Source organism: Streptopelia decaocto (genome assembly GCF_964273445.1).
Source record: "Streptopelia decaocto genome assembly, chromosome: 1".
Lineage (NCBI taxonomy): Eukaryota > Metazoa > Chordata > Aves > Columbiformes > Columbidae > Streptopelia > Streptopelia decaocto.
The window spans coordinates 1978454-1998577 of NC_138663.1; the positions used below are offsets into that span (position 1 = coordinate 1978454).

At 53.8% G+C, this 20124-nt stretch overlaps 2 protein-coding genes across 6 annotated transcripts in view; one reads left to right on the plus strand and one right to left on the minus strand.

Annotated features, from left to right (window-relative positions):
- The first annotated feature begins 692 nt into the window (after window positions 1-692).
- IL15RA (interleukin 15 receptor subunit alpha) lies at window positions 693-11209 on the plus strand. Of its 3 annotated transcripts, none has more exons than XM_082075238.1 (8): window positions 693-861; window positions 7239-7439; window positions 8699-8776; window positions 9055-9255; window positions 9438-9467; window positions 9715-9772; window positions 9897-10240; window positions 10585-11209. In XM_082075238.1, exons 1-7 carry the CDS (start codon window positions 789-791, stop codon window positions 10000-10002), a joined length of 747 nt encoding a protein of 248 aa, XP_081931364.1. In that variant the 5' UTR covers window positions 693-788; the 3' UTR covers window positions 10003-10240; window positions 10585-11209. The 3 variants fall into 3 exon arrangements, with proteins under 3 accessions (XP_081931364.1, XP_081931363.1, XP_081931365.1); XM_082075237.1 differs by having other exon boundaries at window positions 9897-10216; XM_082075239.1 differs by having other exon boundaries at window positions 9058-9255; window positions 9897-10216.
- A 490-nt stretch (window positions 11210-11699) lies between these two features.
- The window catches only part of FBH1 (F-box DNA helicase 1), a 31686-nt gene continuing 23261 nt past the window's right edge, over window positions 11700-20124 (minus strand). For 2 of the 3 annotated variants that reach the window (XM_082074998.1, XM_082075000.1), the window contains exons 17-21: window positions 18192-18389; window positions 17452-17577; window positions 15302-15408; window positions 14597-14731; window positions 11700-13416 (exon numbers count right to left, since the gene is read on the minus strand). In XM_082074998.1, the coding sequence (XP_081931124.1) occupies window positions 13312-13416; window positions 14597-14731; window positions 15302-15408; window positions 17452-17577; window positions 18192-18389 (671 nt within the window). In that variant the 3' untranslated portion in view covers window positions 11700-13311. The remainder of the gene's footprint in view (window positions 13417-14596; window positions 14732-15301; window positions 15409-17451; window positions 17578-18191; window positions 18390-20124) is intronic. The other variant, XM_082074999.1, reaches the window with a different exon arrangement.

Below are 20124 nucleotides of genomic sequence, written 5' to 3' on the forward strand. Positions count from 1 at the left end.
TTCACCCCCCCCCGGTATTGCATCCCGAGGGTATTGCACCCTCCGGGTATTGTACCCCGTCTCTGCTATTGCGTCCCCTCGGACTCTGCATCCCCCCCGGGTACCGCATCCCTCCGGGTACCGAACCCCCGGGTGCCGCATCCCCCCCGGTACCGAACCCCCAGGCACTGCATCTCGTCCCGGGTACCAAGCCCCCAGGCACTGCATTCCCCCCAGTACTGAACCCCTGGGTATCGCACCCCCCACGCCGGTACCGAACCCCCGGGCACTGCATTCCCCCACGTACCGAACCCCCGGGCACTGCATTCCCCCACGTACCGAACCCCCGGGTCCTGCACCCGCCCCGGGTACCAAACCCCTGGGCCCTGCACCCTCTCCGGGTACCGAATCCCCAGGCACCTCACCCCCCCGGGTGTCAAACCCCCAGGCACTGCATCCCGGCCCGGGTACCAAGCCCCCAGGGACTTCATCCCCCCCGGGTACCGAACCCGCTGGCACTGCATCCCCCCCGGGTACCAAGCCCCCAGGGACTTCATCCCCCCCGGGTACCGAACCCGCTGGCACTGCATCCCCCCCGGGTACCGAACTCTCAGGCCCTGCATCCCCCCGGGTAACGAACCCCCGGGCACTGCACCCCCCACCCCGGTCTCTGCTCGAAAGCGAAAGCGAAAGGGGAAGGCGGGTCTGGCCACGCCGGGTATGTCCGGCGGCGGGCGGCGGGGCCGAGCCCCGGCCCCCCCCCGGGACCCCTGAGCCCCCCGGCCCTGCCCCAGTGCCGCCACCGTCCCATGGCGCGGCCGCTTCTGCCGCTGCTCTGCGCTACCGTCGTCCTCCTGCTGCCCTGGACCGACGCCGACACCGGTAAGCGGGACTCACTCGGGCTCCCTCGCCTCGCCGCCGGCGTCGCCGCGCCGTTCCCGGGCTGTCCGCGCCGTCCCCGGGGTGTCCACGACATCCCCGGGTTGTCCACGCCGTCCCCGGGGTGTTCACGCCGTCCCCGGGGTGCCCAATCCACTGCCCGGGGTGCCTGCGGTGCTCCCTGGGTACACACACCTCCCTCTAGCTGCCCCATGCACCCCCGCGGCGTACCCACGCTGCTCTTCGGAGTGCCCAGGCTCCCTCTTGGGGTACCCATGCTGCACCCCTGGGTGCCTACCCTACTCCCTGGGGTGCTAAGGCTCCTTTCTGGGATGCCCACGCTGCTCCCTGGGTGCCCACACCTCCCTCTAGCTGCCCCATGCACCCCCCTGGGGGACCCACACTGCTCCTTGGGGTGTTCAGGCTCCTTCCTGGGGTGCCCACACTGCTCCTTGGGGTGCTCAGGCTCCCTCCCGGGATACTCACGCTGCACCCCCGGGTGCCCACACCTCCCTCTAGGTGCCCCATGCACCCCCCTGGGGTACCCACACTGCTCCTTGGGGTGCTCAGGCTCCCTCTAGCTGCCCCATGCACCCCCCTGGGGTACCCACACTGCTCCTTGGGGTGTTCAGGCTCCTTCCTGGGGTGCCCACACTGCTCCTTGGGGTGCTCAGGCTCCCTCCCGGGATACTCACGCTGCACCCCCGGGTGCCCACACCTCCCTCTAGGTGCCCCATGCACCCCCCTGGGGTACCCACACTGCTCCTTGGGGTGCTCAGGCTCCCTCATGGGGTACCCATGCTGCACCCCTGGGTGCCCACACCTCCCTCTAGGTGTCCCATGCACCTCCCTGGGGTACCCACACTGCTCCTCCGAGCGCCCAGGCTCCTTCTTGGGGTACCCATGCTGCACCCCTGCGTGCCCACACTGCTCCCTGGGTGCCCACACCTCTCTCTAGGTGCCCCAGGCCCACCCCTGGGGTGTCCATTCCCTGGGGTGCTCAGGCTCCCCACTGGGGTGTTCATGGTGCTCCCTGTGTGCACACATCTCTCTCTTGGTGCCCCATGAACCCCCTGGGGTATCCACACTGCCCCCCGGGGTGCCCTCGCTGCTCTTTGTGTGCCCATACCTCTCTCTAGGTTCCCCATGCAACCCGACAAGGTGCCCATGCTGCACCCTGGGGCACCCTGGGGTACCTGTACTGCTCCCTGTGTGCCCACACCTCCCCCTAGCAGCCCCACACGCACCCCCAGGGTGTCCAAGCTGCTCCCTGGGGTGCCTGGGATCCCTCCTGGGGTGCTCATGCTGTTCCCTGCTATGCCCACACCTCTCTCAAAGTGCCCTATGCCCACCCCTGGGGTACCCACCTGCACCCTGGGGTCTCCATGCTGCTCTTTGGGGTGCCCGGGCTCCTTCCTGGGGGTCCCACGGTGCTCTCTGCGTGCCCACACCTCTCTCTAGCTGCCCCATGTACCCCCCCTGTGGTACCCACGCCGCATCCCTGGATGCCCAAGATGCTCCATGCGTGTCCACACCTCTCCCTGCATCCCCCGTACCCACCCTGGGGGTACCCACACTGCATCCTGAAGCACCCACACCTCTCTCAAGGTGCCCCATGCACCCCTCTGGGGTGCCCACGCTGCACCCCAGGGTGCCCATGCTGCTCCACGCATGCTCACACCTCTCTAGGTGCCCCATGCCCACCCCTGGAGTGCCCACGCTGCTCCCTGGGGTGCCCAAGCTGCACCCCCATGTTCCCCTTGCACCCCTCTAGGTGCCCACCTCCCTCCTTGGGTGCCCACTCCACCTCCCCACCGGTGTCCAGGGAGGCTGGGAGTGAATTTAGGGTCCATGTGATAGACCCACAGGAGCTGCATCACTGCAGGATTTCACCCTGGGTGGGCTCTGTGGGTTTTCCATGGGACTGTGATTTGTCCACGGCTGAGAATCACCACTGGATCAGGAATGTCACACTGTGTCTTGCATCTCCTAAAGCAGCTTTAGGAAAAATCACCATCACAGCCCAGCGTGGAGCTGGAGATGCTGACACCCCAGCGAATTGCTGACAGCATTGGCGAGACTATTAGGAAATATTTAATTAATATTTAATTAAATAAACATGTTGGAATTGTGAAGGGTGGGTGTGGAAGCGTAGGAAATGGGGCTGGAAGGGACTGAAAAGGTTTGGGAAAGCTTTAGTGCTGTCCCTTCTCCTGGCTCCTCTCTGCTGCCAAAGCTGCAACGTCCTGGAAAATCACGGAGTCACAGAATCATTTTGGTTGGAAAAGACCTTTAAGATTATGGAGACCAACTGTTAACCCATCCCTGTCCCTGCCCCATGTCCTGAGAACCTCATGTCCGTCTGTCCAGCCCTCCAGGGATGGTGACTCCAGCACTGCCCTGGGCAGCCTGTTCCAATGCCCCACAGCCCTTTGGGGAAGAAATTGTTCCCCACATCCAACCTCAACCCCCCTGGTGCAACTTGAGGCCGTTTCCTCTGGTCCTGTTTTTCATTACCACTTACAGACCCTCATACCCACTACACGTGGGCACCTGGGAAGGTGGAGCAGTCACAGAGGAGACGTTCCTGCTGCCCCAGGACCTTGTCACCATTCCCCCTTTAATTCAGTCAACAGATAATTTGGGATGTGCTGGTTGTGCCAACACATCCCATGACGCTCACTCTGGGCATCACGTCCTCTCCTGCTTCCCATCCCTGGCACAACTGGTCAGCCATAAATATTCTTCAGTTTGAATGTGAAAACGTTTTATTTATTCCTATGATTTCAGTGCTCCTGAGGAATTCTTCAGTCTTGGGCACAGAACTCCGAAATTTCTCTTTTTCACCACTTTTTTTTTGCTTATGCTTTTTAAACTATTAGAAAATGCTCTAGAAAATAGAAAGAAAAATCGTTACGTTTTCCTGGTGTGGATTCTCTGGTGTCTCGTTGTGGTTGTGCAGCCCCATGAAGGGACATCTCCATGCTGTGGGATGACAGCACAAACCAGCATTTCCATCCCTGGGACTAATCCAAGCCACTCTATGTTCTGCTTCCCAACCTGTCGGGACGAGCTCACCAGCATCATTTGAGATCGCTGGCTGAGAAAGCCAAAAAAAGCAAAGCAAAAACATGCTTAATTCATGCAATACCAAAAAAAAAACCACCCTGACAAAACACAAACCGAGTATTGCACGTGTAATTTGGCCTGGAAATTTAATATCAGTGGGATACAGGGAATTAGGGTGGAAATAAAGCAGCCAGAGGTATTTTCACAGGATGGCTGGTACCCAGCACCACAGCTCGTTTGGGAGGTTCGTTAACGATGCGACGGGGTTTTGAGCGCTTGGGCTGGCACATCAATGGGAAAATTCAACCTGCAAAGCTCAGAGGGAATGGAGACGAGCGCAGAGATGCTTCTGGCCACCCTGAGAGAGTCTTGTGAGCTTTTTCTTGAATTAAAAAGCAAAATAGAAGACAGATGTTGGGTTTTTTTCCGTGTGGAAGTCCCCAGTGGTGCACAGATCCAGGGAATTTTATCAATCTGCTTCAATAAAAGCAAATAAGAGACGGAGAGGTTTTAGTTACCACTGATCTTTATTGGAAGCAAGAGCTTTATCACGGTCCCAGTTCTCTCCATCCATCCATCCATCCATCCATCCATCCATCCATCCATCCATCCACCATCCATCACCATCCATCCACCATCCATCCATCCATCCATCCATCCACCATCCATCACCATCCATCCATCCACCATCCATCCATCCATCCACCCACCATCCATCCATCCATCCATCCATCCATCCATCCATCCACCATCCATCCATCCATCCATCCACCATCCATCACCATCCATCCACCATCCATCCATCCATCCATCCATCCATCCATCCATCCACCATCCATCACCATCCATCCATCCACCATCCATCCATCCATCCATCCATCCACCATCCATCCATCCATCCATCCATCCACCATCCATCCATCCACCATCCATCCATCCATCCATCCATCCGTGTTTTGCACCATTTCCAATTCACTATATATATATAAAGAAAACCTAAATCTTGGCCACACATCTCCAGTGCTGGAAAACTGAATTCTCAAAGATTTCCTCCTCTTTTCCCCCTCGGCACATGTTCATCTCATTGAACAAACTAAAATCCGTGCAGCGAGAGGCCGGGGTCATGATCCTGGACAGCAGAGATGTTGGGGTTTTCTCATTGAAGGATTTGGGTGTATTGTGGAAGTTTATTTTAGAGTCGAACCAAGCGGAAAAAAAGTGCTTTGGTGAGATTACAGTGACAAGATCAGGTTTAAGAGCTGAAAGGCATAAGCAGGACTCAACAAGTCCCTGGTTTTCCTGGACATTTTGGTGCTTCGGGCTGGATTTCAGTGTCCACGGGTTGTGTTGGCACTGGGAAGGCTTTTCATTCATTTTCTGGCACAGGTTCCGGTCTGGTGACGTGTGAGGCTATTGTGAAATGTCCCGTGGTGTTTTCTCGCAGTGCTTCCAGAAATTCCGCTGCTGCCTTGAGCAGAGGCTGAGAACCAACATGCTCAGCACACACGTGGGCACCACATCACTTGCACTCTCTGGCCACAGTGGCTACAGCTTTTTGGGGTGTTCCAGCACCAGGGGACGCACATGGACCCACCTGAGCACCGAAATGGAGCAGACACACCAGTTCTGGAGATAGATAACAAATTGATTTTTATCTGCAGGAGTTTTGGGTGAGCATGTGGTGCTCCTGTCCCCACTGTGCTCCCATCACCGTCCCGCTCGCGATCCCAGACCAACTGTGCATCCCTCACACCAAATGTGTTTCATCCCAGTTGAGTATCAATTAATCCACCCTGCGCATCACATCCCAGCCACGGATCACTCCATCCCGGCCCTGCGGGACTCTGTAACTGCCTGGAAGGAGCTTGGAGCCAGGGGGGTCGGGCTCTGCTCCCCAGGAACAAGCACCAGGAGCAGAGGAAACGGCCTCAAGTTGCACCAGGGGAGGTTGAGGTTGGATGTGGGGAACAATTTCTTCCCCAAAGGGCTGTGGGGCATTGGAACAGGCTGCCCAGGGCAGAGCTGGAGTCACCATCCCTGGAGGGGTTGAACGGATTGGAAATGAGGTTCTCAGGGCCATGGGGTAGTGCCAGGGCTGGGTTAACAGTTGCACTCGATCTTTGAAGGTCTTTTCCAACCAAAATGATTTTATGATTCTGTGACATCCCATCCCTACATTGCTCCATCCTGTCCATGCATTTGCGTCCCAGCCGTAAATCATCCCAGCCTATTTGCGACAGGCCAAGGGGTGATGGTTTTCATCTAAAGGAGGGAGATTCAGGCTGGATGCGAGGAAGAAATTGTTGGCCCTGAGGGCAGTGAGAGCCTGGCCCAGGTTGGCCAGAGAGGTGGTGGCTGAACCATCCCTGGAGACATCCCAGGCCAGGCTGTACGGGGCTCTGAGCAACCTGAGCTGCTGAAGATGTCCCTGCCCATGGCACTGGGGGAGCTTTGAAGGTCCCTTCCAACCCAAACCATTCTGTGATTCTCTCATTCTGTGATTCTACAATCCCATCCCAGCTGTCCATCACTCCAGCCTGGCTCTATATTGCTTTATCTCCCCTGTGCACCTCTCCATCCCACATTTGGGACAGCTGACAGCTGCTGGGGTTCTGAGTGACCCGTTTCCACGCTGCAGGAGGGGTCCAGGCACAGGCACGGGCTTGGGACAACCAAGAAGCTTTCTCCGTTGCACCGAAATGGTAACACCCTCTTGCGAAACCAACCTCACATAAAGGCCAAAGGGGAAGCATGAGCCGTAATTCGAAGCTCATCACCACCCCGGCCATATGATACTCAGATTTCAGCTGCCTCTGGGGCCGTGGGCTGCAGGCTCTGCTGGGAAAGAAGCCCCAGGAGGCAGCTGGTGGACACACGCAGCACCTGGAATTTTTCATGACCAGCTGCAAAATAAGTGGAGAAAAGAGGGGGCGGGGACCGCAGCCGAAATGCAGCAGCTGGTGGCAGGATGCAGTCGGGGATTTTGGCCGGGGACGGTCACTGCGAGGGGATGAAATTCTGCAAAAAGGCGTCATTGACCGGAAAAGCTACTACAAGTGACCACAAATATGCTGGAAATGGAGATTTCCCCTTCTCCATCCGCCGTGCACAGGCACAGCTGTCTCACTGCCGCCTTTTCGCAAGCTGGATGAATCTCTCCCAGCCCTGGGGCATCACCCATTCCCCGTATCCCAACCCCATAGGCAGGATTTGACCCCCTTGGGTACCACTCAGCACAGCAAGCTGGGGCCAGAGGATGCTTAATGTCCCTGTTGTGACCCCCATCTCTATTTTTTTTAACACCCATTCAGTGCCACTGCGATGCGGCCGCCCCAAAGATGTGGCCAACGCTCACATTGACGTGGGCAACAATGTGCTGCTTAACACCCACCTGCGCTACACCTGCAACCCCGGCTACAAGCGCAAAGCTGGTACCTCCAGCCTCATCCAGTGCATCCTCCGTGACGGTTCCAGCGAGCCCGACTGGACCCACACCACCCTCCAGTGCATCCGTAAGCCCTCGTTCTGCAGCCGGGGTGCAATGGGGACCGGGGAGAGGGGACATCTCCATCACTGGTGTTTTGGACAAGGATGCGGGGTGGCGTGGGCGCTGTCGCTGATGGTGTCTCCATGCTGATGGTGTCTCCATGCTGATGGTGTCTCCATGCTAATGGTGCCTCCATGTTGATGTTGTCTCTATGTTGATGTTGTCTCCATGTTGATGGTGTCTCCATGTTGATAGTGACTCCACGTTGATGGTGTCTCCACATTGATAGTGCCTCCACAATGATGGTGTCTCTGTGTTGATGTTGTCTCTATGTTGATGTTGTCTCCATGTTGATAGAGTCTCCATGTTGGTGGTGTCTCCATGTTGATAGTGTCTCCACGTTGATGTTGTCTCCACATTGATAGTGCCTCCACAATGATGGTGTCTCTGTGTTGATGTTGTCTGCATGTTGATGTTGTCTCCACATCGATGGTGTCTCCATGTTGATAGTGTCTCCATGTTGATGGTGTCTCTATGTTGATGTTGTCTCCATGTTGATGGTGTCTCCATGGTGATAGTGTCTCCACGTTGATGTTGTCTCCACATTGATAGTGCCTCCACACTGATGGTGTCTCTCTGTTGATAGTGTCTCCATGTTGATGTTGTCTCCACATCAATGGTGTCTCCATGTTGATAGTGTCTCCCTGTTGATGGTGTCTCCATGTTGATGTTGTCTCTATGTTGATGTTGTCTCCATGTTGATAGAGTCTCCATGTTGATGGTGTCTCCATGTTGATAGTGTCTCCACGTTGATGGTGTCTCCACATTGATAGTGCCTCCACACTGATGGTGTCTCTCTGTTGATAGTGTCTGCATGTTGATGTTGTCTCCACATCGATGGTGTCTTCATGTTGATGGTGTCTCCATGTTGATGGTGTCTCCATGATGATAATGTCGCCACATTGATGTTGTCTCCACACTGATGGTGACTCCACATTGATGGTGTCTCCGTGATGATAATGCCGCCACATTGATGTTGTCTCCACATTGTTGGTGACTCCACATTGATGGTGTCTCCATGATGATAATGTCACCACATTGATGTTGTCTCCACATTGATGGTGACTCCACATTGATGGTGTCTCCATGTTGATGGTGTCTTCGCTTTGATGGTGTCTCCATGTTGATGGTGTCTTCGCTTTGATGGTGTCTCCACGTTGATGGTGTCTCCACATTGATGGTGTCTCCATGCTGATGGCATTTCCACCTTGTGTTTTCTCAAAGGGGACCCGGCTCTACCTCCGCAGACCCCCAGCCCTGAGCTGCCAACGGCACCGGACACCAAGACAACAACCCAGAAGGGTGAGCAAGAGGAAAAATGCAGCTCATGGGGGTTGGTCTGGGGCCACCGTGGCCGTAGTCGTGGCAAAACCACAACCGCCATGGTGTGGAAGGCAAAATATTTCAATGGTGTGATGGAGTTTATTCAATTACATGAAATCAGGCCATTTTGTAGCTGCTGGATGGGCTGTATTGCCCTCACCTCAACGTGCCCCAAGCTCAGCACTGAAATAATGGTGCTGCCTAGAGTTTCGACTTTTAATTTTTGAAATGAGAAGGTTTTACACCATTTTCCCCAGCAGGAACCACCGACGCCAGCCCGACCTCCAGCCCCAGCCTGTCACCGCTGCCACCAGCAACTCATGGGCCATCACCGGAGACATCGACGCTGTTGGAGATGCCCCCATCACTGGAGACATCCACGCCAAGAGAGGGGACAACCCCAGGGACATCCCTGGGGACAACCCCGCTGTCCACCGCCCCCCCGGACCACGCCGCAGGTCAGGCTGCCTCTCCGGGGGAGAAAACCCACCCACGGGGCTGGTTTCAACCTGCAAAGGCTCTTTTCGTTTTTCAATACATTTTTCCCTTTTCAACCCCATTTTAATGAGGGTCCCCCCAGCACCCACCACCTTTCCTGGCTTTGCAGCTAAAAAATCTCCATTTCTCTCTTATTTTCCAGTTTCCATCCAGACCTTGGCCTCTTCCATTGGTAAGCTGGGCAAAAACACCCCTTATTTTGGCAAGCAGTGGCTTATTTTATTATTTTTAGCTTAAAAGTCTTCCTTAGGGCTGTAGTTGAGGGTGATGCTTCCAAAGTGGGAAGGATGCAGCACCCAAATTTCTTCCCAGGGTGGGGTGGGCACCTTGCAAACGTTCACAGATGGTCTTTGGTTCTTCATGGAGCTGTTTTGTTTGAGCTGGGAAGATGCTCATCGGCCGCCGTTTCTCTCCCGCAGGGCTCCCATTGCTGGTGGTTGTCGGAGTCGTGTCTTGTTGCTGCTGGAGGATGAAAATGTAAGTGTGCTGAGCCCTGTGATGTCTTCCCACTCCTGTGATGAGTTTGTCTTCGGTCTCTGCGCTTCCCTGAAAGCTGCGGAAAGGCCTCGGGATGCCGGTGACGCTGCTCTCCTCGTTGCAGGCGTGCACAGCAGGACTACGCGGTGGCAGCGACTGCCGTCCCCATGATGGCTCTTGCTGCCGAGAATGAGGAGATGTCACCGCCCAACGTCTTCCCCACGGGCTGAGCACCCACCGCCGGGCAACTCGGTGCACCCGCCAACCCGGAGGACGCTTAGGGCTTGGATGGAAAGACCAATGCTGGCCCGAGTGGTGACAGCGCATGGCAGAGTGTGTCATGGTCCCCAGCCGCACGGAGCGTCCTCGCCCCAGGGACATGCGGCTGCTCTTCCCAGTCTGAACCAGTGACTCTCATGGATGAGACTGCTCCAGCACCCAAAGGTGTGTGGGTGTCACCCACAGGGGGTGAGTGAGTGCTGGGAGCACCCTGGGGTGACATGGAGGTGGTGGGTGGCGTGTGTCGGGAGCCAAAATTCAGAGGAGGTGGTTCTGTGGGTGCTGGTGTCCTAGCGGAGGGTATTTGGAGTGCAGGGGATGGGGTTTGGGTGCTGGGGGTGAAGCTCTGCCCCAAAGCAGCACCCAGGAATCAGGAGCAAGGCCAGAGCTGGGTCAGCTGGACACCAGCCCCTTCCCTAGAGCCGCTTTATGCCCAAATTGCCCCAAAAAACAGCACTGCTTGTGGCCAACAGAGAGGGACCTGGTTGAGCATCCCTGCACCGCATCCTCACCCCTTTCCCCCTCTCTTCCAGCCATTCACCGTCCCAACACGGTCAGCCCCTGTATGCAGCTCAGGGATCGTGTGGAGACACTTTCGGCACCGATCTGATGCCCGACGGCTCCAGCCGCTCGCAGGGGACCACAACCAGGAGCTATTTTGCTACAGACACTACCAAAGACTGAAGGCAGTAACATGACTGCAGGAAATATTTTCGTCCATCATCAGTTGTTATCCACTCGTTTCGCCCTTGCTAGAGAACAGACAGCTTTGTGTTGATGCTGGTTTATGTACAAATGTGTATATATTGTATATAAAACAACACACACACTGCAGTTGATTTTTTTTTGGTCTGGTTGGGCATCTTGGCAGCTGTGATGGTGGGGAGGGGAGTGGGGATGGATGGGTGGGGTGAAATCCCAGAACCGTTTTGGGTGGAAGAGACCCTCAAGACCATCGAGTCCAACCATTAACCCAGCCCTGGCACTACCCCATGTCCCTGAGAACCTCATCTCCGTCTGTCCAACCCTCCAGGGATGGTGACTCCAGCACTGCCCTGGGCAGCCTGTTCCAATGCCCCACAGCCCTTTGGGGAAGAAATTGTTCCCAGATCCAACCTCATGGCACTCACCCTTTATATATTTATAAACATTAATAAGGTCACCCCTCAGTCTCCTCCAAACTAAAGAGCCCCAGCTCCCTCAGCCTTTCTTCATAAGGGAGATGCTCCACTCCCTTAATCATCTTCATTGCCCTACGCTGGACCCTCTCCAGCAGTTCCCTGTCCTTGAACTGAGGGGCCCAGAACTGGACACAATATTCCAGATGTGGTCTCATCGAGTCTAATCATTATCCCAAAAGTGGCACTAATCCGTGTCCCCAAGAACATAATTTACACGTCATTTAAAGCCCCCCAGGCTGCCCTGGGCAGCCTGTTCCAATGCCCCACAGCCCTTTGGGGAAGAAATTGTTCCCCACATCCAACCTCAACCTCCCCTGGTGCAACTTGAGGCCGTTTCCTCTGCTCCTGGCGCTTGTTCCTGGGGAGCAGAGCCCGACCCCCCTGGCTCCAAGCTCCTTTCAGGCAGTTCAGAGATCAGAAGGTCTCCCCTCAGCTCCTGTTCTCCAGCTGAACCCCCCAGGTCCCTCAGCCGCTCCCATCACACTTGTGCTCCAGCCCCTCACCAGCTCTGTTCCCTTCTCTCAACTCGCTCCAGCACCTCAAGGCCTTTCTTGGCATCAGGGGCCCAAAACTGCCCCCAGGATTTGGGGTTTGGCCTCCCCAATGCCCAGCACAGCAACAGTCACTCCATCTTCCCAACAGGGCCGTCCTCTAGACACAACGTGTGACAGCCAGGTGGCGGCTGCCATTGCTCAGCTGGACGGCAAAAGGGATTTTAGCAGTCAGCTGGAAAGCAGGTGTCTGAAAACTTGATTTCCACGTCTTTTCCTTGCTGCTGTGTCTTGTCCTCCTGTTTGTGCGATCACTCTGGACTGCTGGAGCTGGAGGATGTGACTCTTTGGATGTGATGGACTAAACCCTCAGCAGTGGCTCTGCCTCTCCCCAGCGTACCCCAGGATGGCTGGAAACCAGGTGAGGCTGGAAGGGATCCCTGGAGGCACCTGGTTGAACGTCCACGGTGAGCTTTGCAGTTACATCCAACATCCAAACCTTGGGTGAATTTCTCAGGTGGGTGGACCAGGGAAAGCCTTTCTGGAGTCAGTGTTTCAAAAGTGAAAAGAGCCGGTGAAGCGGTGACTGTTCCATAAACAACCACAGAAATCAAGAGGATGCAGGAGTTTCCTCCAGCGGGCGCAGCTCCTGGTTCCAGACCCATGGCCAAGAGCAGACGCACCTTCCAAACTCAGTTTCGGTTTTGATCTCTGCATCACACGGGCTCTGGTACAACGAGCCACAGTGTCTCCAAACAAAGAGCGCAAGCCACCACTGGATTTATGAGATAACAAAGCGACTTGTGCCATCGTGACTGATGGCTGGTAAATAAACACAACTCAGGGCGACTTCTTAACATCAGGGAAGAAAAAAAACAGCAATAAAGGTGCTTTTTTTGTTACAAATTTAATTTCATCATTAAAAGCACTCTCCAGTTTGTCTCTAAGACCGAAAGCAAACCAAAGCACCCCTTCAGATGCTGTCTCTCTTTTCTTTTCCCTTATGGTTTGCTGCACGGAGAAGGGAAACTGAGTCTGGGGAAACCCCTCTGCTGCAAGCAGGAAAATTAATTCAGCTGGGAGAGATGAAAAACTTCCAGCCAGAGCTGATAAATTTTCCCTATGAAACAGGCTCCAGGAAAAAGCCCATTTCTAGGAATAAAGTGCTTCTCTGGATATTTTACAGTGTTGCTGAATAGCGTGTTGCTTTTCTTCCAGTGGATCAGAGGGATTTCACCACAGCGTAACATGACAAAACAAGTAGTTTGGTCACTGGAGGTGATTTCCTGGTGAAAGAGGTAATGGAGGTGTAATGCTCAAAAAGAAAAATGTACATCATCCTGTCCAATACAGTTTATATAGTGCGTATTCTTCTGTGCAGCAATGCCCATCGGCTCCTAGAGTGCAAGGTAGGGCTGGGGAAAAGGTCTCGTACCTCCTGCAGGGTTCCTCTTGAACCTGGCCTGAAATCCTGCTCCAATATCCACCTGATTTTGGAGCTGGGATGTGACAAGGGGCCTTGTCCCGCAGCCAGGATGGCTCTGGGAGGCAGCGAGGGCTCTGCAAAGCTTTGTTAGAGCAGGATGGGCTATTTCTGAAGTGCTGGGAAGGAGGTCAGTGGTGCCAGAGAGCCAAAGTGCTGCCACGTGCAAGAGTGGCAAAGGTATCCACCTGCGTCTGTGCTGCCATTGCTCTGTGGGAAGAAGAGAGATGTGAGAATCATAGAATCATTTTGCTTGGAAAAAACCCTTAAGATTGAGTTCAACCATCAACCCAGCCCTGGAACTACCCCATGTCCCTGAGAACCTCATCTCTGTCTGTTCAAGCCTCCAGGGATGGTGACTCCAGCACTGCCCTGGGCAGCCTGTTCCAATGCCCCACAGCCCTTTGGGGAAGAAATTGTTCCCCAGATCCAACCTCAACCTCCCCTGGTGCAACTTGAGGCCGTTTCCTCTGCTCCTGGCGCTTGTTCCTGGGGAGCAGAGCCCGACCCCCCTGGCTCCAAGCTCCTTTCGGGCAGTTCAGAGATCAGAAGGTCTCCGCTCAGCTCCTGTTCTCCAGCTGAACCCCCCAGGTCCCTCAGCCGCTCCCATCACACTTGTGCTCCAGCCCCTCACCAGCTCCGTTCCCTTCTCTCAACTTGCTCCAGCACCTCAAGGCCTTTCTTGAGCCCTCAGGTGATTTTGGTGCCCCTGGTGCCGCCATTTTGTGTGTGAGGTGATCCCGCCACCCCTGGGGCTGCCATCTTGAGCCCTGAGGTGATTCTGGTGCCCCTGGGGTCGCCATTTTGTGCACTGAGATGAGTGGCCCAAAACTGCCCCTAGAAGTGGCGGTTTGGGCTCCCCAGGTCCCAGCACAGGGACGGTCACTGCCCTGGGCCTTGTGGCCACACCAGTGCTGGTACCAGCCAGGATGCTGGTGGCTTCTTGGCCACCTGGGCACACGCTGGCTCATGTTCAGCCACTGGCACCAACACCCCCAGCTCCTTTTCTGCTGGGCACTTTCCAGCCACTTGCAGATCCCAGCACTGGGGTATCTTGGCCATCTGGGCAATGATCAACCCCAGAGCCCAAAGCGGGATCAAAGCCAAAACTGGACCCAAAAGCCAGATTGTCACTTCCAGCCGGCTGGCAGGGACGAGGGGGACTCTGCCCACCTCTGATGGCCTCGGCACAGACTCTAAGAGTCAGAAATGGGATCTGACATAACAAAACCCCTAAACCAGCCCCACTTGAGACCACAATTTGTCTCAGAAGAGAGGTCTGTGCTCACAGAACCATCACAGAGCACATCTGCCCTGCCAGAGGGCCAAGCGGCTCGCGAAGGCTCGTGATTCAAAAATATGACCTCAAAGGCCAAGAAAAGGGACATACGTGAGTTAAAGGCAGCTTCTTCACAAGCAGCCCGGAGCCGGACGGCCGCGTTGCCGTACACCGCGCCATGCAACAAGCAACCGCAGCCCCGTCCTTTGCAGCCTCACTCATCAGCTCCACCCGAAGGAAACGCTCCTAATAAACAAGAAAAAAAGGGAACAACGACAATCAGAGGGAGCTGAGATACTGGAATAGGTTGTTTCATATATATATATATTTTTAATGCCCTGGGAAGTGACTTGCAACATGCTTTTTTTTTAAATAGAACAAAAAAATCACAACCCTCCAGTGACAACAAAAATCAAACAGAAGGCAGCAGCTTGTGAGAAGGGAAGTGAAGTAAGAGCTGGCAACGGCTGAACAGAGAAAAGGGAACACACACGCTCGTAATGAGGTAAGAAGTAAGGACTGTGCAAGACAACACCCAAATTCCAGGACTGTGGGGAAAAAATGCAGCGACCTTGTGTCTTGCTATTGAAATTACAGTGCAGAACAGCGTTAAACTGAGGGAAAAATGTGACCTCAGCACAGAGCACGCTCAGCATGAATCTTAGCATCAGGGTGAACCTTAAAATAATCTTCTTTGACACTTCTCTAGCACACAGCCCCCCGCTAAATGCAATAATCAGAGATGTGCAGGATTTATGAGCAGTGGTGCTGCCTCTCTCAGCACCTCTTTGGTTACCTTGGGAAGGTTTCACTCACCCCAGCCAAAGCTAAAAGGTCTTCCAGGGTCTTTGACATCAGCAAATATTTCTTTGCACGTGTCACTGCTACGTAGAGCAGGTTCCATTCGTCCTCAAGATGCGGGTCTAGGTTGGAGGAAAGATCAGCAATAGCTTTAGAGAACAAGAATGAACAGGTCTGTCGTCCTTCAAATGGTTCAGTTAGTGCTGCTGGAAGGACACTCAGTGCTTGGTGAGGCCAGACCTTGAATCCTGGGGGCAGTTTTGGGCCCCTGTTGCCAAGAAAGGCCTTGAGGTGCTGGAGCGAGTGGAGAGAAGGGAACGGAGCTGGTGAGGGGCTGGAGCACAAGTGTGATGGGAGCGGCTGAGGGACCTGGGGGGTTCAGCTGGAGAACAGGAGCTGAGCGGAGACCTTCTGATCTCTGACCTGCCTGAAAGGAGCTTGGAGCCAGGGGGGGTCGGGCTCTGCTCCCCAGGAACAAGCGCCAGGAGCAGAGGAAACGGCCTCAAGTTGCACCAGGGGAGGTTGAGGTTGGATCTTGGGAACAATTTCTTCCCCAAAGGGCTGTGGGGCATTGGAACAGGCTGCCCAGGGCAGTGCTGGAGTCACCATCCCTGGAGGGCTGGACAGACGGAGATGAGGTTCTCAGGGATATGGGGCAGTGCCAGGGCTGGGTTAATGGTTGGACTTGGTGATATTAAAGGTCTCTTCCAACCAAAGTGATTCTATGATTCCTCTCTGGACAACCATGACCCTGCAGGGCAGCACAGCTGTGCGGTACTGCCAGTGTTTGTTGGGCAGTCCCTGACAGCACCAATCGCTCCAGCCTCATTCCATGGTCTCCCTGCCAGGCAAAGGTAGGACGCTACGTGCCAGGAGCAGCAGCTCAGTGCCATGTGTTTTCCCACCTCTTGGGCACAGACGCTGCACTGGAGGAGTTTCTAAGCCTCTAAATTCACTCCGCAGGCTTCTCTCTGCTCACTGGGAAGAGCCCAGCTCCTTCAAAGTATGAATTGTGGCACGATACCAAAGTCGTGTCTTCCCCAAGGGTGGAGTTGGCCTTTCTCTGTTGCTAGATGGCTACACACTCAACCACAGAAATGTTCCCCTGCCCTTGTCTTGCTGTGAAGGCAACTATGACAACAGTGGGATCGAGCGAATCCCCAGCAAGTTTGCAGGTGACACCAAGCTGTGTGGTGCAGGTGACACACGTGAGGGATGCGATGGCATCCAGAGGGACCTGGACAGGCTGGAGAAGTGGGCCCATGTGAACCTCGTGAGGTTCAACAAGGCCAAGTGCAAGGTCCTGCACCTGGGTTGGGGCAACCCCCGGTATCAACCCAGGCTGGGGATGGAGGGATGGGGAGCAGCTCCCAGGAGAAGGAATTGGGGTGCTGGGGAGTGAAAGATGGGACATGAGACAGCAACGTGTGCTTGCAGCACAGAAGGTAAGTCATATCTTGGGCTGTGTCACCAGCAGTGTGGGCAGCAGGTCAGGGAGGGGATCCTGCCCCTCTGCCCCATTCTGGTGAGACCCCCCTGCAGTGCTGGTCCAGCTCTGGGTCCTCAGCGCAGGACACACATGGACCTGCTGGAGAGGGGCCAGAGGAGCCACAGGAATGATCTGAGGCTGGAACAGCTCTGCTGGGGACAGGTGAGAGAGTTGGGGTGTTCAGCTGGAGAACAGAAGCTCCGGGGAGACCTTAGTGTGGCCTTTCTGTATTAAAAGGGGCCCATAAGAAAGATGGGGACAGACTTTTGAGCAGGGCCTGTTGTGACAGGAGAAGGGGTGATGGTTTTAAACTAAAGGAGGGAGATTCAGGCCAGACATGAGGAAGAAATTGTTGTCCCTGAGGGTGGTGAGAGCCTGGCCCAGGTTGGCCAGAGTGGTGGTGGATGAACCATCCCTGGAGACATCCCAGGCCAGGCTGGACGGGGCTCTGAGCAACCTGAGCTGGTGAAGATGTCCCTGCTCATGGCAGGGGGGAACTGGGGGAGCTTGAAAGGTCCCTTCAACCCAAACTATTCTATGATTCTATGATCACTAGGACATCCAGTGGCACTTGATGCCACGGAGTAGCACGGGGTTTGCAGGACAAACACCAGCAGCACGCTTTGCTTTCCCATTTTCAGGTCTAGAGAGGTACGATGTGCAGCCATTCCCTTACCAATATTGAAGTTATTTCTTCTCTGGGTACCACCACTAAGAAAAGATACTGTCACAAAGTCATCTGCAATCAGCACCGTATTGAACTCCTGGCCTTTGGCTTGGTGGACAGTACCTATTATGTAATCTGCAACCAGTGCATGTCAGGAACAAGAAGGAGAAAAGACCAGTTATTGCAGCAATATTTTTAAGTTCACAAGGCATCGAGATAAATGAAATTATTTCATTTTGCATTCATTTCACTTCTCCCCAAATATAAACCAGAAGCAAAGCACCTCTTTTGGGAATGCAGGCTGCTGAAGACAACTTTCCTGCCAAGGAAAACGCCAGCCTGAGCCCCAGCCCCGACTCCCAAACAGGAATGCTCTTTATTTGGTGAATTTTTAATTTCATCACCTTGTTCTCTCAACAAATTTTAGTCAGCAAGTTGCCGGTCAACTAGAACAGGACTCCCAAAAAGCGGGATAAAGTCCTAGGGCTGTCCAACTGCAGGAGACAGCGTCCAAAGGTTTATTTGCCTCTAGCAAAGTCAGATTAAGCAAACCTTTGCTTAATTAATTGCATTGAACTCCATCTGGAGCCCCAGACCTACTACAAAAGTTGCTGTTAAACTTCACTTCTCCCTAAAAAACCTCCTCGATACAAAAGTAGCTTTTTTTGCAGAACAAGGTGGATTCAGCACTGAAGATTCATTGAAAAAGGACCTGAACTTAATCCTCTAAAGACGCAACTTGGTTTTACCTGCTGAGGCTTCTTGTGAGACGTGTCTGCTCTTAATCCTCTGCACCAGCTCGGGGATCCGCTCTCTGTATTTCTCCACTATCGCAATCTTCATTTGCAGGTCTTTGTCATCGATGTGTTCTGCGTATTCCTTTAAACCAATGAATCCTGTAGTTTCTTCCCATTTTTTGATAAAGGAGTCATTTATAACAAGGTTTGCTGAAAAGAAAGCAGCAGATGAGGTTGTTTGACAGACATATATAATTGCATTTTAAAATTCTAATCAAATTTAAGAATTAACGTTAGGGAAGGGAAGCGTGGGGCAGCGGACGGAGCGCTGCTGTGGGATGCAGGGGCTTGGGATGTATTCCTGCTCTGTCACGGGCGGTTTTCACTCAGGATTTTCTCTTTATTGATGCGAAATGACATCAAAGCTCGACGCTCTCATCAGAACGGGTGGTTTCAGAAAGCAGGTTCACTTTGAGATCCAGAACGGGTGTAGTATGAAGATAGAGAAGACTATAAAGTTCAAGGGAGAGCAGCTGGCAAACATTCACTGAGCTCACCGTGGGTCCCAGAAAATCCACACAACCTTTGTCCCCGGAGATATTTGGAAACGGAAAAGACTCCATGCAGTCCAAAAAGAATCTAAAGTGACTTCAGAGCAGCTGGAGCAGGGGCTCAGGGCAGAGACAGCCCCAGCGCCCTTCCAATCGACATTTTTCTCTCTTTTTACCCAGGTGGGAAGGAGTTTTCCTCGTATTTCACCTTCCAAAGAACCAGTAACAACACCCACGTCATCAATCACTCTTGGCAGTTCAGTAAGTTTGTCTCTGTGTCCAATATATAACAATACCCGCCTACTGCTGCCAAGAGATTTTAAATCAATGTTGGGGCCCCAAAAAGAGGGAGGACATGGACCTGTTGGAGAGGGGCCAGAAGAGCCACAGGAATGATCCGAGGCTGGAACAGCTCTGCTGGGGACAGGCTGAGAGAGTTGGGCTGTTCAGCTGGAGAACAGAAGCTCCGAGGAGACCTTATTGTGGCCTTTCCGGACTTAAAAGAAAGATGGGGACAGACTTTTGAGCAGGGCCTGTTGTGATAGGACAAGGGGTGATGTTTTTAAACTAAAGGAGGGAGATTCAGGCTGGATATAAGAAATGTTTGCCCCAGAAGATGGTGAAACACTGGTCCAGGTTGGCCAGAGTGGTGGTGGATGAACCATCCCTGGAGACATCCCGGGCCAGGCTGGACGGGGCTCTGAGCAACCTGAGCTGGTGAAGATGTCCCTGCTCATGGCAGGGGGGGAACTGGGGGAGCTGGGAAGGTCCCTTCAACCCAAACCCTTCCAAGATTCTACAAACGCAACCTCAACCTCTTCAACTCAACCTCCCCCACTCAAACCTCAACCTCTTCAACCTCCTTGACCCAATTTCAACCCCACCTCAACCTCCTCAACCTGAGCTGGTGAAGATGTCCCTGCTCATGGCAGGGGTGGCACTGGGTCACCTTCGAAGGTCCCTTCAACCCAAACTATTCTGTGATTCTATGATTTATTTCCTAAATGATACCCACCAGTGAAGAGAAAACATGATAGAGGATTCGACACACCAGGTTTAAAACAAAACAAAAATCAGGAAAGGCCTAAGAAGAATGAAAAATGAAGTCAAATTGGAAAACACAGGGAAAATAAATCTCTATCTACGAGTTTACTGGGCTCTTGAACACTCAAGGTGTTGCAGCGGAAAGCTGGGAGGACTGCATGACACAGGCCCCACAATTTTGGCATTTCTGGTATTAACAGCAGCCGGTGAAGCAGCTAAAATAGCACAGCCCATGCCAGTACTGTTGAAAAGTCAGTTTTTGACAGATAACTGCAGGAGGAAACAAAATAAAACACCAAGAAGCCTCTTATTTTCCATCAGCACGGCAAAAACTAAACCATCCAGGCTGC

Bases quoted from the DNA above. Each gene is read 5' to 3' on its own strand.
- IL15RA (XM_082075238.1), top strand. From the start codon at position 789: ATGGCGCGGCCGCTTCTGCCGCTGCTCTGCGCTACCGTCGTCCTCCTG. The intron at 9,256-9,437 runs GTCAGGCTGCCT...CTTATTTTCCAG, and splicing joins CCCCCCGGACCACGCCGCAG to TTTCCATCCAGACCTTGGCC. The intron at 9,468-9,714 runs GTAAGCTGGGCA...TCTCTCCCGCAG, and splicing joins GACCTTGGCCTCTTCCATTG to GGCTCCCATTGCTGGTGGTT.